We start from the raw sequence: 21,835 nt of genomic DNA, 5'->3' as shown, positions 1-21,835 counted from the left end.
CTGGTGTGAAGTTGAGGGTGACTTTGGGATACAGCGAGATTTTTTTTCACTATGTGGATAAATTTAACTTGTGTCTTTTAATGTAATTGGAAATATGTGTAAATGTCCATGAGTGGGATTTCTTCATGTGGATTGACGCTGAAATGACCATCAAAAGTCAATCTTCTTCCAAAAGAGAATCATGTTAGGTTGAAATAGGCAGGTCAAAATAGTAAAAAATAAATATATGTATACATTTAGCTATAATCACTCCCAAAATTATGCAAATATAAAACAAATGACAGAGAGGATTTAAAAACACAACTCGTAGACATAAGAATAATCATCTGTTCTACTTGTATGACTGTGTGTGCGCAACCTTGTTAATGACGGACCCCCCCTCCTTTCTCTCTCGTTCCCTCTCCTCTCCTCCCCCCTCTCCCTCTCTCTCTCCTCCATACATCTGAGGCTGTGAGCTGCAGCGGCAGAAAGCTGTGCAGATCCCGGTGTGTGCCGATCTCCGGAGGGTACCGGTTAATCCACTCGGACCTTCAGTGGAGCGGATCTCATCCACCTACACATACAGAGAAAAGACACTTTCACGTTCCCTCGGGGGATTTTGATTCACTCACCACAGGTAAGGTCTTTTTGCACAAGTTTTCATCACTCCGGTGCTTTCTAAACCTCTAATGGGCTCACTGGAGGGGCAAGCTGGTCTTCCACCAGCCATCAGGTTATGGCACGGGTGCTCATTGTAATTCCACTTTTTTTTATAATTTGTTTTTTGTAATTATGGCAAACAGTGCCAAAAACCTAACTTGTGAATCACGTCTTACAATCAGTTCCTATCAGTGGAGTGGAGGCGGTTGCTCTAACACAGCGGACACTTACATGAGAGCCGTCCATTCATTTTTTACGCACATGGGTTATTAGTTGTTTCTTGGCGGTGTCCGTCGGGACATGTGTGGAAGTTTGGATGGCCAGTGATGAGACGCACATGTTGTGGTTGTGAAGGCTGAAAGAGGAAGAATAAAAGATATATGGGTGGATACTGAGCCGGTCTGTCGGGCAAGATATGACTTTGATTGACTGGCTGTACTTTTTCAAGTGAGGATTGTGTGTCTTTATGTGAGCTTAATGCGTGAGTTGGGTGTATGTTTCATCATATGATAAGGTTTCACTGTTCTTTTCTGCTCTTGAGGTCGTGTCCACCAGGTCAAAATTATCTTTTGGATTCATCATGAGCAAAAACTGAATTTAATCAAAAATATATGAATGTAGGACTACCTGGTATTTATACTCTGTCTTTGCGTTTTTACGCACACGAGAGTTTTTGCGTCGCCCGAAAGTTTGAATAGATAACTAGTCGCCCTCTGTAGTAGCTACTGTATGACATCGCCGCCCTCCGTATTATTCATCAGTTTTACTGGTCTGTCCGCCGCTTTGAGACGCGCTGTTCTCACCTATAAAGAATCCCGTTTGAAATTATAGCAACTGAACGCTTCTTTGCTTATCAGGAAACTGACACAGCTCATAAAACATGACTCAAGACTTTTCACAAATGTATACCGTATTATTTCATTCGGCATAAAACACAACCCATAAAGTAGCCTTTATTTGAATAAAATATAAACATTTAGAATACAGGTAGAATATTATTATACAGTAGAGTTTAGATACTAATACCCAATTATCCCAGAAGGGAAAGGTTTACCCACGTAGGCGTGGAGAGGTTAAAGTAAAAAATACAGAGATATTTTCGGCATATATCTGTCTCCAAAAAGGAGGTTTGTGAGTCATTAAGGTTAATGGAGTTACAGTATCAGAGCGCTGTATGTGTGCGTGTCAGAGAGTCTGATAGTCAGAGACAATAAGAGGTACAGAGAGATCTTTCTCTTCTGTTTTTCTGTAATAAAACTGAAGAGAAGAATAAAGTCTGCTCCTCAAAGGGGTCTTTTGATATTTCTGATGTTGTACATTTCATAACCCAACAGTTTTTACACAAAGGGGTTCTGCTCTGGCTCAAGCCTAAAAAAGTATCTCCTGGTACTATATAGGACCTTTTAGCTGTGTGTTCAAATCTGTAGTCCATACAAACGCACCGTAGCACTCTACTGCAGCCTCTGGCGACCGGTGATAAGGCTGGAGGGGGCTGACTCCCACTCTGAACCCTCTGAGTGCCGTGAAGCTTTTGGGGCAGGCTCTGTGACCATTTTGATTAGGGGATAATAAACCCATTTATAGAGGGGCTTTCAGGTGACGTAACTTGCCTGAGAGGAGATAAAAGCAGAGAGTTCCCACTAAGCTCTTATTTCTGGGTGCCACCAAATATCATCACAAACTGCAGCGGAGAGAGAAAAGTTTGCTCTCAGGGAATTAATGTTAGCGGTGAAGGCTGTCTGGAAACCGACAGTAACATTCACAGTATAATGGACATTGTTGTGATGCATTTTTGAGGAAGACACCTACTGTAGCAGATGAAGGGTTTAATACATTATCCATATGCTTCCTGTGTAGTTAAACTGCAGGGGATGCATGGTGAGGGTTTAGCAGGTTACGTATCTGGTTACAGACCAGAGGGTGGAAAAGGTTTTTGTGTCTATTGATTCAACAGTAAATTATACTGACAGAGTTACTATTAACAGCTATTTTTTATGGTCTTTGTAATGTGTCCTCTGGCAATCGCTTGAAACTTTGCAACAACTGTTAACCCCTGGTGACTTTACATCTCACTACTTTCAAATCTGGCTGCTTTTATCAGACTATGGGGAGCAATGTTAATGTGTTGATGTGTTAACTGCCAAAGCACCAAAGCCTGGAACTCCCAAAGCGCTGCAAGTCTGTTGCCCATATTAGGAACTTTCAAAGAATTTGAGTGTTTTTTGGGAAACAAATCTACATCAGTCAACTATTCACTTTTATTTGTAATATTGCTGAATCAATCAACCCACACCACAACTACTTTTACTGTATGTTTGAGGTCCAGTTGTGTATATGGCTGATTTTTGATTGGACCTCCAACATTTATGCAAGCAGAGCTGTGATCCATCTACAGAGTCCCCGTAACAGCGATGTGACCCTGACCTCACATTGGCCCCCACTTATTGATTACATATTGATCTTCTTTGAGGATTTATTATTACTGGTTCAAGATGCAAGCAAAGAGTCTATACAGCTTTCCAAGTGTGCCGTTCCTTTAAATATACTGTAGTTCATTTGGATTTAATAGGACTATTTGTGCCGCTGGTTCCCCCTGGAGGTCCCTGGACCACACTTTGAGAACCACTGCAATAAGGGAACAATTGTCTGTTGCTCGAAAGATGTATGGGAAATGTTTGACAACTGACAAGGCGCCATGTATCACCAGGGGTGTGTTGTTGATGCATTTTAAGTGTCAATGCATGTGCAGTGTGTGTGTGTGAGTTAGTGAGTGTGAGTGTGAGTGTGTGTGCAGCAGTATTAGTATAACCCTCAGATATTAAGCCCTGTCATGTTCGGTAAATAGCCATTCATCACACATGCCTTTCCCTGTGATGGTACCCACAAGATCCAATCCATTAGCCATACACTGGTTGTCCACTCAGAGTGTGACAGTGTGTGTGTGTGTGTTTGTGCACGTGTGCCATAATTTATTATAATGCTTAAAGAGTTATGACACGAGAGAGTGTGCGTTTGAAAAACAGAGAGGAGAGAAGCTGTGATGAGAGAATGCACGTATTTCTGAACAGTAATTCAATATTATTTACATTATAATTAATTATATGGAAACAATATATGCTCATGCATGAAGTGCAAGAAGCTGATAGTGACTGGATACAGTTTCAGAAATACAGCATGTGTCTGATAGCGTGTATATGCGTTTGTTTGTGTGTGTGTGTGTGTGTGTGTGTGTGTGTGTGTGTGTGTGTGTGCGTGTGTGTAACAAGGCAAAGGATTGATGGATGATACGTTAGATGGATAATGACAACTCACAGAGACACACTATCCTTGATTTTCAACCTTTCTTTCCTCCCCATTTTCTGCCCCTTTGGAATGCCCAACTCCCCCAGAACTGCACTGCACGTCGTATCACTGCTAACTCTGCTGCTGGCATGAGGAGGGTGTAGACAGCTGTGCAATTTCCATGACACATGGTGCCACCAGCCGCTTCTTTTCAACAAGAGAATATAAAACGTCGGAGGTTCGTGCTATCCCTTCAGTTATCCCTCCACTGTACAGGCGCTCCGACCAACCAGTAGGAGTCGCAAGTGCAGTGATGTGGCAACTCTGTTGTCAGACAGAATGTCGATATTGGATAATTCTGCAAAAATCAGGGTTGCATTCATTTTTGGAGACTGAATACAGCATTTTTTTTTAATATTATTTACTTCTACAATAACCTCTCATGACAACTAAGGATACAATGATCTGACTGTCTCTCATTGCAATCATTTTTATCTAAAGGAACATGAGGTCAGGGTTTGTTGTGGCACTAAAAGCTGAGTCGGCAGCCTGCTGTGACTGAATAAATGTGACTCATAGCAAAAATACAGAATTTTCCAATGACATTGACAAAGAAAAATTGTATTAATTGTGGATTGGTCACGTCTGGTGGATATCTGATCCACTTAATAAGGTCGGTATCTCCTCCAATACCAATCTGTCAGATCAGATCAGTGCATGCCAACTGAGGTTAAGGTAAGGCAACAAAAACACTTACATTGCACATGAGTCGCACATGCTACATTCACATCCGCCACTCACACCAGACCCTCCAAGACTCACGCAGAGACAGACAGCACACATGGTTCTCTAAACACCACATTTGATGTGTGCATATGTGGATGTACTGAACATATGTGCAGTCAAAGGCCTTGTAGGCGCACAGTTTTTAGCCGTCATAAATGACGATGATGACATTTATGTCACGCGGCAGACCCTTGTGGCTCCACAGAAAGTTTCATTTGAGTTCTACTTTCCACTTTGCTAAAAGAGTACAAAGCACTGATTGTAAATCATGCGCTGAACATTTATAGGGACACTGGATCACGACAGTAGCCCATGCTGGCTTCCCACCAGTGGTCACACTCAATTGTGTTTATTAGAATGCAATATCATCAACAATGGAACTTCAGATCTCTGCAGTGGTGGATGGGAACTTTACCCATAGACGCTTTTCCCTAAATTCTTTCTATAGTACCAACCCTTCCTCTCCTCACTTAAAAAATAACACTTTAATCCACTCACCATCCATCCATCTTCTCACAAGATGAGACACACTACTTCCCATCCCCCTGTTTACCTGTAAAACACTAAACTTCTCTTTCTTTTGCTTCTGTCTTCTCTCCCTCTTATCTACATACAGCACTCCCATAAGGCGAGGGGAAGCTCGTTAAAGACATCAGTGCTGAAGTTTACTATTCTCAGAGGAGATAACAGGGATCAATTTTCACAGATCGCCTTCACAGCTCTCAGCAAGTTCACTGGCTGAGCCACTGAAAAAACACACACACACACGCACGCACGCACACACGCAGCCACACAGAAGGGCTTGCAAACTCACATTGGGACAGCATCCAAAAAACAATTTATCAGTCAGTCTCTCTGTCTAAAGGCTTATGATATTGCCTACAGGCATTATGTAGAATATATCAGCGGTAGCAAACAGCTATAAAATATTTTGGATGTGGGTGTGTTTGTCTGTGCTGCATCACACAAATCTGCGTACATGCTGTGAATGCAGTGTGTTGTAAGGCCTTTGTGTTGAAAAATGTATTTAACCTCAGTTTAAAGGGAAACACGCAAATGTGATTTAAATTTTGGCATCTGTTTGTAGTGTGATAGGTTGTTATTCCGTCAGAATCTCCATAGAGGATCAGTTGGTGTGTGTGCGTGTGTGTGTGTGTGTTTTCAGTGTGGTGAGACAGAAGACATAAATCCCCTCCTATCTTTCTGTAATAATAAAAAGTTCTAGATCAATTTTGGAGTGACACACACTAAGTTATGGCTACACCTCTCCATGCCCAGCTGATGCTCAACTCTTTGCTCTTGTCTCCATTGATCCATCCAAAGCTGTGAGTCACCCGGGCATGTTGTCTCCCTGAGGGATGACTATCACCAATCAATCCAACAGCTTTAGCCAACAAACAACAGAACAAGACAAAGTAGGGAAATGTGTCACAACAGACACTCTTTTGTCACTCTGTGCCGTTGTAATCGTGGATTCAATTTCCTATCTCTCGCTCGTCTTACAGCCCTCTCCTATCTCATTTCTATTTTTATCGACAGGTGACCTGTAACTGGTTGGAGAGAGGGAGGAGAAGAGAACAAATGGAAAAGGAGCAGAGAGAAAGAGGATGAGAGAGAAAGAGCAGGACCCAAGAGAGTCCTCATGCAGAATGGGAGCCCCTCACCCTGCCGGCTTTTGATTTGAAAAGAACAAAGGCGACTTTGCCTGAAGAAGGCCAACGGGGCTTTGACATCACATCAGTGTTTTGCCCTGCAGTCCGTGCCCTCCCTTTGTCTCAGGAGGAACAGTCATGGTGGTACTCTGAACACAGAAATAAGTTCTTTTTAGTCCCTTTTTCTCCTCGCAGCCTTCTGCTATTGATGCCTCATTCATAACAGTCCATTGCCATGGAGAAGACGTACTCGCTAACTGCCCACTATGATGAGTTCCAGGAAGTGAAATACGGTGGTCGCTACAGCAGTGATATCCTCAGCAATGGTATGACTCTTCACCTGGGGGGCAGTCTGGATCGTCATATGGGGCGTAACCGGGGAGGGACCTGGTCAAACGGTCGAAACAAAGATCAAAGCAGCACCAGCAGCAGCGGCGGGCTTCCCCGATGGAGTCGGAGGGAGATCTGCCTCCTTTCGGCTCTGGTCTTTGCAGCAGGCATGTGCGTCATTTTGGGCAGCATGCTGGCACTCAAATACATTTCCCTGGATGCCCAGCAGGACCCACAGTGCCGACAGGACTGCCAACGCAAACGCTCCCTGCTGCGGGCGGCACGCTTCGTTCAGTCCAATATTGACCCAACCATCCAGCCCTGCCAGGACTTCTACTCCTTCGCCTGTGGCGGCTGGCTGAGGCGCCATGGCATCCCTGAGGACAAACTCAGCTATGGCATCATCACTGCCATAGGGGAGCACAATGAGGAGAAACTACAGCGCCTCCTGCTGGAGCCAATACGGAGGCCCGGGCCCAACTCAGCAGAGCGCAAGGTCAAGGAGTTCTACCGATCGTGCATCAACATCCAGGAGATCGACAAGTTGGGCTCCGACCCCATGACGGAGGTGATAGACAGCTGTGGGGGATGGGACCTGGTATGGGCTCCTCCCAGTGCTGCTGGGTGGGAGAGGGAGGGTGCTCCACAGAGGCCGGACTTCAACGAGCTGCTGTACAGGACCCAGGGGGTGTACAGCACCGCAGTGTTCTTCTCCCTCACTGTCAATGTGGATGACAAAAACTCCTCCAGAAACGCCATCAGGGTGAGAATATGACATGTGTTTATGTTGTTTATTAACCTTCCAAAACACATATCTGAGGGAAAATATTCTAAACTCAAGGTTCTCTTTCTGGCTTTTCTGGAGCTTTTGACCGTATCTCACAGTCTTCTTTCAGTGATCCAATCATTTTTTTAATGAGTCATTCTGGTCTCAATCGCTAAATTTGGGCCCTAAGTGGGCTGGTAGTCATTTTGGAAATTATTGCTCTGTTAATAAGATTTGAAGACTTATAGAAGCTTTGATGTCTGCTGTGTGGGCATTTATTTGACAGCTGTGATTGACAGTTGGCTCACCTGCTGCTCTCCCTGGCTCAAGGACTCGCACTGAGTCAGACTATTGTCGCAATATAAGTTTAATGTTACTTGATTAAGATACCTGCCATGTTAGCATAATTAAGCTAAAGTAGCTAAAATTAGCTCACGTGCAGCACTCATCCAAGGTAGCCGGGTGTGTTTCCGGACAGTGAAAGGCAACGCCCCGCACTCCTTATATGGAGGTCCTGGCTCCGACCATAGGCTGCAACTTTGAGCTTCAAACCAGCTCCAGTGCAAACCAATGGGTAACGTCACATCTCGATACGTCCATCTTTATATACAGTGTATGGTTATGATACCTTAGCCAGTTCCATTTGTTGAAAAAGCTTGTGAGATGTGATTGAAAGCTCCAGAAAAAAGCTAGTAAATGAGTTTAGAATATTTTATCTTAGAAGCAGTTTAATTACAGGTTTTCTCACTAACAGACCACTAACTGTTGTCAAGGACAAACATCCAGTATTGTCGCTGGCCTGTGAAAACGAAAATGTATGTCAATTTTCAATGAGTTGATAAAAACAGCCCTGCTTTCAGCTTTGTGACAGTGTTTTTTTTCAGATAATCAAATGGCCTTTATAGTTGTTTTGTTTAGCTTAAAAATCCTGAGTATGTTCTCAACCCATTAGACGAAAATCAGCTTGACACACAAAATGAATCTAAGTGTGGATATGATTTAGTAATTCAATGTAATGATTAATTCATATATTTAGCATATGTTTAATGGCTTGTAATTAATGGCCTTATTGTCGATTATTATAATATTAAATAACCTTCGAAAGTCCATCTGCTGGCAGCTTAGCACAACATATGTGATCACATACCAGAAAATATTTAATAAGCGCCTTTGTCTCTCTCTCTCTCTCTCTCTCTCTCTTTCTCTCTCTCTCTCTGTGTGTGTGTGTGTGTGTGTGCGCGCAGATTGATCAGGAGGGGCTCACACTGCCTGAAAGAAGCCTCTACCTGGGACAGGACGAGGACAGTGTGAAGGTAAACACTTCTTTGACTCCTTCCCTCACTTCTCTCAACCTCACTCCTCCCATTCTTTCCCTCCTTCCCATCATCATTTTCTCCACATTTTCCTCTTTTTCCTCCCTTCTTCTCTCACTTCCTGTTTTACTACATCTATCCTTCCATCCATGCTCTCCCTTTCTTTCCTATATCATCCTTTTCTTCCCTCTCTTTGCTCTCACTCCTCCCTTCCTCCGTCTGTCCCATTGATTCGTCTTCATCAATCCACCTGTTTTCCTCTGTCACCCGCTGTGCTTTTGTTATCCTGTCCACTTTGCCACATGTCACCCTGTCACCGGTCATTACTGATGATGTCGCCTCCTGTCTATTAGTGCTGATGTCATTGTGCCTCTCAGATCTTGGCGGCGTACAAGGCCCTGATGGAGCGCTTGCTGAGCATGCTGGGAGCTCAAGATGCCACGCAGAAGTCCAAGGAAATTATAGAGCTGGAGACGCGTCTGGCCAACGTGAGCTGATTGCGTGTTTATGTGCACATGTGCATGCGTGTGTGTGTGTGTGTGTGTGTGCAGTGTTGAGTAAAATCTCCTCTCTCCAGATCACTGTGTCAGAATATGATGACCAAAGAAAGGACATCAGCACCATGTATAACCGCATCACCCTCAGGCATCTACAGCGAATCGCTCCTGATGTGAGTACTGCACGCACACACTCACACACACTTCATTTACAAGTACGAGCACATCCATTTTTAGTGGAAGCAGACGTGATGGGTTAAGATTTGAACTCCAACTGAGCATTTTAAGTAGTGTGGCGAGCGCGGTAGGGGAGGGTGTGAGTGTGTGTTATGGGAGGGAGGGAGTGGTGGAGCTCTACGCACGCACACACACATATATTGAGGCCTAAGTGACATACAAAAGCTGTCCGCCCTGCAGGGGTAGACGGGGAGATTGAGGGACGAAATGAAAGAAGTAGGTAGAGAGAAAAGGAGAAAATGAGGAGACATGGGGGGGGTGCTGGAAATGATTGAGGGAGGGAAGAGGAGACAGGAAGACACTGGAGATAACAGAGGGAGGGAGAGAGAGAGAAGAAGAAGGAGGAGGAGGCTCTCCCCTGAAGCAGCAGGAACACTGACAGAGAATCCTCATGATGTTTCATGGCTGAGGGAGGGATGGATGAGGAATGGAAGGAAGAGAAAAGATAAAGAGTCTGATTTTTAGCCACCCAGCCAAAAAAAAAAAAAAAAGAAAGAAAAGGAAACATGTTTAAACATGTGAATGTGAATGAAAGGGGTAAAAGAGACACTGACAAGAAAAAGGAGGACATGGAAAGTAGCAGATTACAGGTTGAAGTTTCAACCGGAGAAAGACAGAATACTGCTAAACAGCCTCACTGCGCTGCTGCTAATTATTTGATTTAAATTGGATCTGGAGTACAAATGCAACCCATGTAAAACCCCTGGTGGTTTTTCTTTAATCCTTTGCACATAAGGGACGCAATTTGCATGAAGATTCGTACCCTTTAATCTCAAAATCATAACTTTGTCAAACCAGAACACACAGACATTATCCACACTGTGTAAATTCAGCAAAAATATATCTGTGAAGGATAAGAATTAGTAAATTCACTTTGAAATCAGAGGAAAAAAGGATTAATACTTGAGAACTTGGTTTATAATCATCAAATTTCTAACTTTTTCTCCAGTTAAAGTAACCCAGTCAATCTCTTTACATCTGCATCCATTACTGTGTGTAAACCTGAAGTGATGAGGAGCAAACGCAGCACTGTATTCTGTTCATTTGGCATTATCAATACATTTTTTGACATTACTAAGGCTCAGAATGTCCTATCAACATGTTCCTATCCATTCATATATACAGTTACAGATATTTGTGCTGTATTGGAAAAAATTCTATTTAAATTTTTTTTTTTTTTCATTAAAAATCTCTTAGAACAGCTATGTTACTACTCACATTTGAAATGATGGTATTTCTGATGAGTCTTATCCAGAACAAAAGAATATGTGTATATGTCAGGGCAACACATACAGTATAATGACTATGCCATATAACATATAAACTGAATGAGCAAAAACACCTTTAAAGGATAAAGTTGGTGATATTCTGTATTTACTGTAGAGCCACACACACACACACACACACACACAGTACAGACAATACAGTGACAGGACTATAACTGGTTAGCATCTGAAGCAGATATAGTGAAGTACAGTTGCAGGCTCTGCGCAGCCACATAGGTGTCATATATTTGGGCTAATTAGATCTCTGCACAGGTTGTATGCTGATGTCTGATCAGACAATGTGACAACACCTGTGTGTGTTTGTCAAGTGCAATGTGTGTGTGCAATGTCTTTAATGTTAAGTGTTGCCAGCATCAGTAGCAGAATTTGACTTTATATCATGAGTTTGACTTCACGAATGATATTATGCTTACAATTTATGCAGAGTGACATACTGTTTCAGCATATGTCAGGTGATATTCTATATTTTCTGCTTGCTAACAAATTCTATGAAAAAGACCAAAACCAACACTTAATTGATCCTAACACGTATTGTTTATGTATCCAAAGTCCTCTGTGCCGTAGAGCTCCACTGTTGCACTGGGTGACATGTTCCTTCATTATGATTCAGCATGACTGTAGTTTATTTTGATTCAATCCCACACACGCTGTCCTGCTGCTGTAAATACTCACGAAAACAACAAACGTGTATTAATCCACAGCTCAAAATAGTCCCTAACAAATGCACAATTTACTCCTGTTTTAGTAACATTTGCTAAAAGCTACAGTGCCCAGCTCTTTTCAAAAATGTTATTTTCAAAAATGAAACTATATTTGTGACTCATTTTTAAAGCTTTAACCTTAGGAAAAACAGCTAGACAAAGAATAGAAGAAATAGAGGAAAACAGACAAAGAGGAATTAAAGCTGAGAGCCACAGACAGGGCAGAGAAGTCATTAAGTATTGAGAAATGGGCCAGCACACTGTTGATTTTGGTCTTTTCATAGGAAAGAAAAAAATATAATAATCCAGGCTTTATCCTTTAAAGTAAAGTAGTGTCTAGTCACAATCCCTTGTCACAGTTTATCTGAGTGAGTTCTGAGATAGAGTGCCTTCTCAAATAGTTTCATTTCACTAGCTTTTTAAAAACCTGGACAGGTAAAACTATTGTGTATTTAACAATTAAAAAAAACATAATTGCATAGAATAGAAATATCTTGTTTGTTTGTTGTATTAGAAGATAACCTGCATGATGTTTTTAAAATCTAACATAGTATCATTCCCCGTCTCACCACAGCTTCATTGGAAACGCTTGCTGGACAGAATCTTCCACGACAACTTCTCAGAAGACGAGGAGATCGTGGTGCTCGCCACCGACTACATACAGAAAGTCTCTGACATCATCAAGAACACTTCAAAGAGGTAAAGAACAAGAGAACGGGCAGAGGGTTAGGGGTGTGGAGAGGAGAGGGGAGAGAAAGATGAGGGCGCAGAGGTGTATGGAAAATCGATGAAATTAGACGTATGCATTTTTGAGTTGGTACTTTTCGAGCGTGAGTAAGCGCTTTTGTTTGAGGTTGTTCTGTGTGTTTGTGTGTGTGTGTGTGTGTGTGTGTGTGTGTATTGCCTTTGGTTTAGGGCTGTCACTGTAGTCTGGGCTACAACGCAGTGTCACGAGGTGTATGGATTGGTTTTTGAGTGCTGCTGTGCATGTATTTGTGTGCACATTTGAGTGTGTTTGTTGGAGGTGAGTCACTGTTGGGTGAACTTCCAGTTCTACTGCAGCTGATTATTATTGATCTACACCCACACCTTCCTACCACCTGCAGACTCAGTCAGACACACATGAACAGAAACACACACACACACACACACACGCATTCTTTTCCCCTCTTCCTCTTGACAGACTCCAGGGGAGGCCTTAGAGGGCTGCTACACGTCAGGATGTGTGTTACAGCCACTGACAGCTCGCCAATAGTCACTGTGCTCTACACAAATACACAACAGCATTCAGCCCTCATGCATGGCTGACTGGCTGCATGACTGGCGGTTACATTACTTGCTTGTCATTTATGTCTGAGACTGGATACATGTCTGTCTGTATAGCCGCATAACCTATTCAGATATTTTGGTAATTTCATGACTCGCCAGTTCATGACATTATGGCTACATTCAATGTTGGTCATTTTATTGCCTTCTGTCACTATTTTTGTTGTATGCTGCTAGATTTTATGCAGGTCAGGGGCTTCACGGGCAACCCTGGCGAAGTGTTGATCAACCATACAAAAGTTATGTGAACAATGAATCAATCAAAACACAGCAAATTCACCTTATCAGAGCTGGATGACGTTGCCAAATCAACAAAAATTCAAATTTGAGTCAATTTTACTGAGACAGCTCTCAGATTAAGTAATCCATTAATGCATTTAAAAACTATATGATAGGATTGATTAATGGGAGCAGGTATTTGTTCAGCTGTATGGGCGTTGAGCTAGCTATAGCCGTTGAGCCACAATATGAGTCAGAACAAGTGTTTCTCAGAATGACCACATTTCCCAGAAACCTCACTGCTACCTCATCTAGCATTGCGCTGTGTTCATGTTAGCCAATGCATCACTAAGAGGGGGAAGTGTTTTATTGTTTTGGCCTAAGCAATGAGTAGCGACTGACAAATCCATCCCACAAACATCATTTTCAGTTGACATGGAAGCTTAGGTAGCAGTTGCTAGGGGCAACATTTTAACCTCAATTGCAGAAATCAGAAGTGTGGGTGGCGAACTGATTCCTACCTATCACAAAGGATATAATGCTTTAGCTTCACTTCTTCTGGAAGAATTGCTGTGCTGCAAAGCAATCTTCCCTCATGCTATAAAGTAAATACCAATTTTGATTCAATGACACACAATGTAGCTTAGTTAAAAATAATCACCATTACCCCAGTGCCTTGGTAAGGTGGTGAGCAGTATTACTGACACAGTACATGAACTTTTCCTCCTCCAGTGCTTAACATAAACCTATTTCAATCAGTCAGTAACCCTAACCCTTGCAGAATTGTTCTTGGCCATTACTTAAGAAGGATTTTATTCCTTTATGCTAGCTTTTGGTTATTTTCCTTCTCCATTTGCATTTTTACAAGATATAAGGGTTATTTTTCAATTCTAACTTCTTCAGTGTTTCACACTGTTTCATTGTATCAGCCACAACAAACGATAGGATCTTTTCTGCAGTGATTTAGCTCAGCTCCCAACAGTGTTACATCTCTTCCATATCATATTTTCTACCACATGTACTGTTCTTGATCTCTTTTTATCTGGCCTCCTCCTGCTCTCCCTTCTTTGTGAAATGCAGTTTTTAATCACAGCACTGCAACATGCATACTCATTGAATGAGGGTCATATCATTAAGGGATCTATAATCTTCTTTGTAATGGTTACCATTGCTGCTGTCAAATCCATTAGCCCAGGTTCACTTCTCCTCAGGTTGCAGAAGCTAGGTTTGATGCTCTGTCTCATCTGTGTTGTTTATCAATCTTCTCTTTGAGCTGTCTGTCCATCCCCCCTGATGGCTTTTGTAATAGATTCTACACTATGATTCAATCATCCTCTCTCTCCCTGTCTTTTGTTCCCATCATCCTCCACCTGTGTCTATCTGACATCCTGTCTTCTCTCTCTTTTATCACTCATTCGCTCAGTCAGTTATAAAGATTGGCTGATTTGGGCCTCAGTGTGGAGCTACAGTCTGAAAGTTTAAATTAACTTCTCTTTTCTGAGTTGTGGAATCAAATCCCTGTCATATTTTCAGCTTATGACTATAAAAGTAAACTTGTCTGAGTTTGCACTGTTGGTTAAAAATAACAAGCTAAGATGACAATAAACAAATACATGATTAAGTAAATAATACTCTAAGATCTGCAGTTTGTAAAATTGCAAAGAAAGTTAAGAAAAGTAAATACATCTTTTAAAGTGCACTAGTTTATTTTTCACATTGGTGACCTCAGATGTACGGAAGCCCATTTCTGCCAGAGAAAAAAGTGATGAAATGTCAGAAATGACAAAAAATACGTCAAAATCATGACTTTGTAAATCAAAATTCTAAGATGATGAGACGGACTTTTGACTTACCAAGTCAAACTTAGAAGTATTAATTAATAGAGTGCACAACAAATCAGCCATGTCACACATCATACATACAAAATAGTCGAGGTACATTAGCCATGTGCCAATATGGGGAGCAATATGATAAAATTGCTACTTTTCTAAAGAGTTGACGAAAGCTAATGCTGGGAAATAGGACAGTGATGCATTCTGATGACTTCATGAACCTAAACCTGTAATGATGACAAGCAGCACAGCTGGTGAACAGGCTTAAATAGAAAACAAAGGGTGTGGGTGTTTTGATGTATGTCATATGCCACCAGTGTTTCGCCTGTAAGGCTACATTTTGACCTACTAAATCAAACATATGACATACTAAGTCATGAATATAAGATAATGGGTTGTGACTTTCTTAGTCAAATGAAGGAGACAGTCAAAAAGTTACTATTTACTGTTGGGAAATCAAAATTACCAACTCATAATCTTTTGAAAAGCTGAACTTTTTTTTATTTTCTTAAATCATAATCTATAATTATCAAAAATGTTGTAATTTTTTATCTACATTTTTGTCATTTCATTTCATTCGTCATTATTTTATACAGTGACAGTGGGAGGTAACGGTTTGAACTCTTTAGCCTCTGTCTGTAACTTTCTGACTCAGTGGTATTTGGCAGCTTGACATATTCGTTTCTGCAGCAGAGATGTTGGTAGAAGCTTTGGACTCGTTTTCACTCGTCATGAATTTATTTCCTCCATGGCAGAAAAACACATTACACAAGCCGTCAAAAACTCCTGCAGGTTAAACTGGACTAACCAAATACTTTTAGAGCTGACTGACTCTTAACACGCTCACTACAAACAGACTTTAAGACACTCGCTAGCCTAGCAACATTAATGCTACAAACAACTCATAATGCAACACTCCATGTAGGAGACGATTTTACATAGGTATTTTATCCATTCAAAAAGAAGAACTGACGTTGTGAACACATAATTGTCTAGACCCCGAATATAAGACAACCCCACTTTTTCAGATGTATCTCCAGGAAAAAAAAACCTGCCTTATATTCAGACCAATTAAACTTTTCAAATGCATTTATTCCTGTAGTAGTCTGTTTTTATAGCCTCTATAGTCTAAATGTTTATCTTTATTCCAGTGTTGTCTGCATGAGGCCGACTTTGCAGCAGGAATATTGGTCGGCATTCAGACGGCACGTCATTTTTTATGGAAAGCCTGAGAGAATAACTAATGTCCCATCACTTGAGCCGCTCGCTCAGTGGTGAAGCGGCGATCAGCTTGACTCTGCAGTGGGCGTGACGTGATTACGTTACTGCGGTAATGCTGTATCTGCGGCAGCTCTACCTCCCACCTTCAGTCCATCTGCAGGTTTCTGTTTCTCAGGAAGTTCATTATCACAGTTTAAACAAAGATTGGCATTGCTAGTTCATACACACACACATACACACACACACACAGAGTCACACATCCTAATGGAGGAATAGATCTATTCCATTTCCTGAGGGGTGTTGCTCATTAGCATAGCTTATGAGAACTTCTTTAAAAATGCACCGGTTCCTCACATCAAGGGGTCTCTCCACTGCTGACTGTTATTTGACAGTTACACAGCTTGTTGCAAGCAAAAAGTCACATACACATAAATAAATACAGACACCAAGAAACTGAAGTTAGCACTCACACTGGGATAACACCAGGAATTTGAACCTGACTGTGTAAAATCCTGTCAGAAAAAAAAGACAAAAAAAATAAAATACTGTCTTCTTCTATTGATTCTTCTGTTTGGTAGCTATATATTATAGAATTATATGTTAACCACCTAATATACATAATTTCAATATTAATAATGGTATTATATTTTTGATATCAGTCAAGTTTCCATCCAAACGTTGCACAAATCTGTACAAAATGTCTGGAAATTATTATTATTGCATTTTCCTTTTATCGATACTTTGTGTTGTTCTTTAGCAGGTATAATGTTTACTGTGTTGATCATATTTGTTTAGCATGTCAGCATGCTAACATTTGCTAATTGTTAAAACACAAAGTTCAACAGAGGTAGATGGGAAAGTCTTTAGTTTTTCAAGAATTTGGTCATAAAGCAACATATTAGATTATGAAAATATTGACCTGATGGTGGCGCGAGACAAAAAGTTAAGAGATTACTAAAGTACATAACAATTCATCCTCTGTGGGACATGATATCTGAACCAAATTTCATGGCAACCCATCCATTATTTGTTGAATTATTTCACTAGTCAAAACCACAAATGTCAATTTACAGGCAGTGCTAGATGATAAGTTGGGGGATCAGCAAAGCTATTAGGCTACATCCTCTTAGGAACATGAATGTCTGTGCAAAATTTCATACCAATATTTCAATCTGGATGAAAGCGGTTGACTGACTCACCAACAAACCAACATTTCCATCCCTAGAGCCATGCTGCAAGCATAACCAAAAATAGAACGACATAATGGCAACTAAAATAACATAATTCATCTCTTTTGTTCATATTTGGCAGTTGTGTTCAAGGTCAGTCAACACAGGATATTTGAATTTCCTTAAATACACCTCTGTCTGCTTTGAAAGCATTACTTGAACTTCTGTCCAATTTCTTTAATTTTCCTTAATGTAGGATATGGAGGGTTGATATTTGCTACAGTACCAGTGAATGAGTACCATGTGTTTGATAAAGCAAGAATGATAAACATGCTAATCCAGCTGAACAAGGCTTGCAGTTATCATGTAACATGCAAAAAACTTACAGAATAATTCCATTTTTAATTTCTTACAGCACTCCTGCACATCTAACAAAGACGGTATGAGCCCAGAAAGCAAACACACACACACACACACACACACACACATACACACACATACACACACAGTCCTATTGTTTGGCTTCATATGGTGGGAGTCAGAGGTCGTGGCAGAGGTGTTGGCCCATTTTATCATTGTCCAGTGGAGCAGATGCAGAGGAGGTTTTGTTCCTCTCAAGGCCACTAATGGACCACAGAAAAACTTTTTTGTACTCTATTATACTCTGCTGGATTCTGTCACACACACACACACACACACACACACACACACACACACACACACACACACACACACACACACACACACACACACTCCAAGAGTACACTTGAAGATATAACACAGTTGAAGAGGTTGGTACAGGCTGACATTCTTATGAATACAGATGCAAACACACAGAAACACAAGGAAGTTTGGATTCTTGTCAAAGTGGTGAAGCAGTGTGAAGGTCTTCTCTGAGAGGTGAAAAGGTGACAAACAAGTAAAGAGAACACACAGCTGTTAGACAGCTGTGTGTTACAGGATGACAGAGTGGGTGTGTAAATCTGAATGAATCATGTTTCCTTCTACTGTGCTGTCTTCTTCACATATTCCTTTCCTATTTTTTCTTTGTTGCTTTGTTCTGTGACTCTTCCTTATACTACTCAACATTTTCCTTCTTTGCACCGTTTCTATTCTCCTCCCCTCTTCTTGGCTCTCATTGGTTTATAGTTGTTATTGACAACTCAGTCTATCCATTGCAGTCTCATTTTCTCTGTCGATTTCACAATCCCTCCATCAGTGACAATACACACTCCCCCATCTGTATAGACATCTATTGACCAAGTCCTTCTCTTCATTGTTTTTTCTTTCATGTTTTCACATTGATGTCTTCCACATCATAGAAGTCTACTGACAAGAGCAGTCACACCACTATCTCCTCATTCTCAATACATCTTTTCTTCTTTCTTTCTTTCTCTACATCCCTGTGTGTGTGCATACATATGTGTGTGTGTGTGTGTGCAGTCCCTATGCACTGCGGTGACTGCAGCCAATCCCATTAGCCAGATGAGCAGGCCTCCAATGAAGGGGAAAGCATAATGACAACACCAGCGTCTCTCTCACACACACTCTCCCCTCACTGCCGCTCTCCCTCCGTCTGCTCCTTCGTTCATCCGTCACTCTCCGGGGTATGTGTGTGAGCATGGGAAGCTAGTGTGTGTTATTTTTGTATTGTTTTAGGCCATGCAATTTGAAGGAGTGTCCCCTGGCTTCTGAGCGGAAGAGTGTATTATTTTGTGCGATTTTATGTACAATATATGTGTGTTTATGAGTAACCCATAGAAGTGAGACGGCAGCAGTCAAGGGTTCACTTCCTGCTCGGTCCACTGCTTTTAAAAATACGCACTGAAGGTAGTTGTAAAGTATTGTCAGATGAAGTGGTTCACCAAGTAGTGGATTTCATGGCACTATAGTCAAGGTTTGCTTCCCATAAAGGCCACCTGAGCTGAAAATACATGCATTTCAAAGCTTGTGTGCTTAGTCTTCCTGTTTTATCTCCCATTATTCCACTTCCAGTTTAATATTTAACATATAAACGATCAAACTACAGAATTTTCTCCTTACCTTGTCTGAAAATACCGTGTAATTCTAGTGAAGTTTGGAATAGAGGAGGCCCTCCTTCCCTCATTACCTGCAGGGTCATTACCTTTGGTAATGTGTTGATGCAGTGCACGGGGACAGTGTCTTTTCATCTCCCTAACTAGCCCCATTAAAATCCATTCAGCTAATGAGCCTTCACTCAGTCCTCCAGTGATTAAGACCTACTGCTTGATCTGTACAGCACTGTCACTTACAGGCCCTGTGCTTTCATTTAGCTCCACTGTGACTCCATTACTGCATAAAACACATGCTGACCTATACATGTGTGGCCGTGTAGGGAAGAGTGGGGAGATTTGACCCTGTAGGAAGCTTCCAGGAAGCCAAAGACAAATTGGTGTTATACAATGTTACATGTTTTGAAAGAGTCCATTTTAATCACCGTGTGATGCAAAGTTTCAAAAGTTTAGAAAAACGTTTGTTGCCATTTTCAGTGAAGTTTTTATGTAGAGGGAGATTTGGATCCCACATCAAATTAATTATAGACAAGTAACTGTGAGAAGAAAGTTAGTAGTTAATTAGTATTACAGTATAAACACAAAATGCTAGCATGATGTAAGCTCTAAACTGTTAGGTGATTCACATTTTTAAATAACCTGATACTTGGTCAGAGGGTGTGCATCATTTTGTGCAGCCTCATTACTATTCCACCTTAAAGAGCAACTTAACATCAGTGGAAATGGTTTTTGCTGACCTCTAGTGGTGTAACTGCACCTTGCTGCAGTGATGTAGAAGTGTACTCCAGGGTTTGTGAGTACACGGTGACATCACTGTTGGGTGTGGTTACAGGTTGAAACTTGTAACCAGAGAGGGCAGTGAAATACTGCTGTTCAGTCTGGTGTTAAGTGACTCTTTACTACTCATATCTGGAAGTTTCCTCATTTCAGCTGTTACTAGACTACGGCTTCTTTTAGGTACTATAACAGTAAATAAACATTTAATCAAAAGATTGACAAAGATAGTATTAAAGAACAATGTTTTAATGTGGGAGTCATTAGTTAGGTTAAACCATGGGCCAGATTTTTCTCAGTATTGCTCAAGGGGGGGGCAACATAGTTTTACAAGTTCAATGAACATGTTGTTGTTTGTATGTTTAATATGTTGTTTTAGTTTGACTATTATGTTAATTAATTTAATATTGGAATAACAATGATTTATAAAAATATATGTTCACTGTTTAAATTCCTCTTGCCATGGTTTAAGAGCAAGTCATGGCCAGTGCCGTTAACTAGAATATAGACGTAGACCATCAGTGCATGTGAGTAAATCTGGTGCCCCTAATCTAGGCCTCCAAAATGCATATGACAAAAATGATTTGTAAGTACCAATTTTTTTCAAGTCTATCTTAACACAACACTCTACATGCCATATTACACTGAAACAGGTATTGGCCACTGTAATCATCCCTCCTCTCCATACTGGCTATTGAGTGATGCCTTTGTAGAGTGGCAACACTAAGAGATGTGGTACAAAATCTACACCGGTCATGTGCAACTATAAATTCTTAAGTTCAGTTGAAGCTAACATGAGGCGTTAGCAGTTTGGGTTAGCCAAATCAAGTGGATATTTTCGTACTGGCAGTCAAAAAGTATGTTTGTTGTCCCATTAGCAAACCTACCAAACATGCTACCAAAGATGTATTCCTTTGACACAAAAAGGAAATTTTGTAGTAAAATAAGCATAACTTTGGAAGATACCAACTTGGTTTGCTAACTCAATCTTCGGCTGAACGTAAGAATGAATTTTTGCACAGAGGGAGAATTGTGGATTTCGTCCCCCATTTCTCACAGTGTAATAGCCCTCCAAAGGGATCTCTTTATGGCCAATATGGAGAGGAGGAATGACTACAGCCACCAATAATTCTTCAGCCAACATACAGCATAAGAGTATTGCATTAAGATTTTAAGTCTTTTATTTAAGACTTGCTCTAGGCAACAAGAACCACTTATTTAAGGTTAGGAAAAGATCACAGTCATGCTTAACATGTAAGCAACATTTTAATGTTGCCTCTGGTGGAAGTGGAGCTAATTACTAACTATTTAACATGCTATTGGGTACTTTATAACAGTGGATCATATTTTATAAGATTCTGATACAGTTTCCATGTAAAAAGTTACTGTATAAAGCAACTAGTAATTAGGGCTGTGAGGTAAATGTAGTAGAGTAAAAAGTTTCTAAATTCTACTTCACTGCATTTTATACTCTCTAAAATGCAGTGAAGTAGAATTATAAAAATTTGAATAAATGTACTTAGATACATTCCACCGTTTATACACACTAAAACAACATAACATCCACTTTGCTTCTCAGAGACAACGGTCACTAGAAGTCACTCTGACCTGTACGATTATGAAAAATAATGCACACTGCCGAGTTTGTTTTTTAATGACTAAAAACCTCATTGTGGATTATGCCATTTTACTCAACTAGATTACTCTAAGAGATTACACTCATTACTTTTCTTCAAAGCTGCCTCAAGGAAAACGTTGCTCATCTCACCCCA

General features: G+C 40.9%; 1 protein-coding gene across 1 annotated transcript in view; it reads left to right on the top strand.

The window, feature by feature from the left end:
* The first annotated feature begins 533 nt into the window (after nucleotides 1-533).
* Nucleotides 534-21,835, top strand: part of LOC121898431 (endothelin-converting enzyme-like 1) — a 46,336-nt gene continuing 25,034 nt past the window's right edge. Inside the window, exons 1-6 of the mRNA XM_042413486.1 lie at nucleotides 534-616; nucleotides 6,247-7,452; nucleotides 8,700-8,768; nucleotides 9,146-9,256; nucleotides 9,346-9,438; nucleotides 12,064-12,188. Of these exons, the coding sequence (XP_042269420.1) occupies nucleotides 6,595-7,452; nucleotides 8,700-8,768; nucleotides 9,146-9,256; nucleotides 9,346-9,438; nucleotides 12,064-12,188 (1,256 nt within the window). The 5' untranslated portion in view covers nucleotides 534-616; nucleotides 6,247-6,594. The remainder of the gene's footprint in view (nucleotides 617-6,246; nucleotides 7,453-8,699; nucleotides 8,769-9,145; nucleotides 9,257-9,345; nucleotides 9,439-12,063; nucleotides 12,189-21,835) is intronic.

Source organism: Thunnus maccoyii, chromosome 6 (assembly GCF_910596095.1).
Source record: "Thunnus maccoyii chromosome 6, fThuMac1.1, whole genome shotgun sequence".
Lineage (NCBI taxonomy): Eukaryota > Metazoa > Chordata > Actinopteri > Scombriformes > Scombridae > Thunnus > Thunnus maccoyii.
The sequence above is the reverse complement of the archived record's forward strand: the minus strand, read 5'-3'. Positions and strand labels throughout refer to the sequence as shown.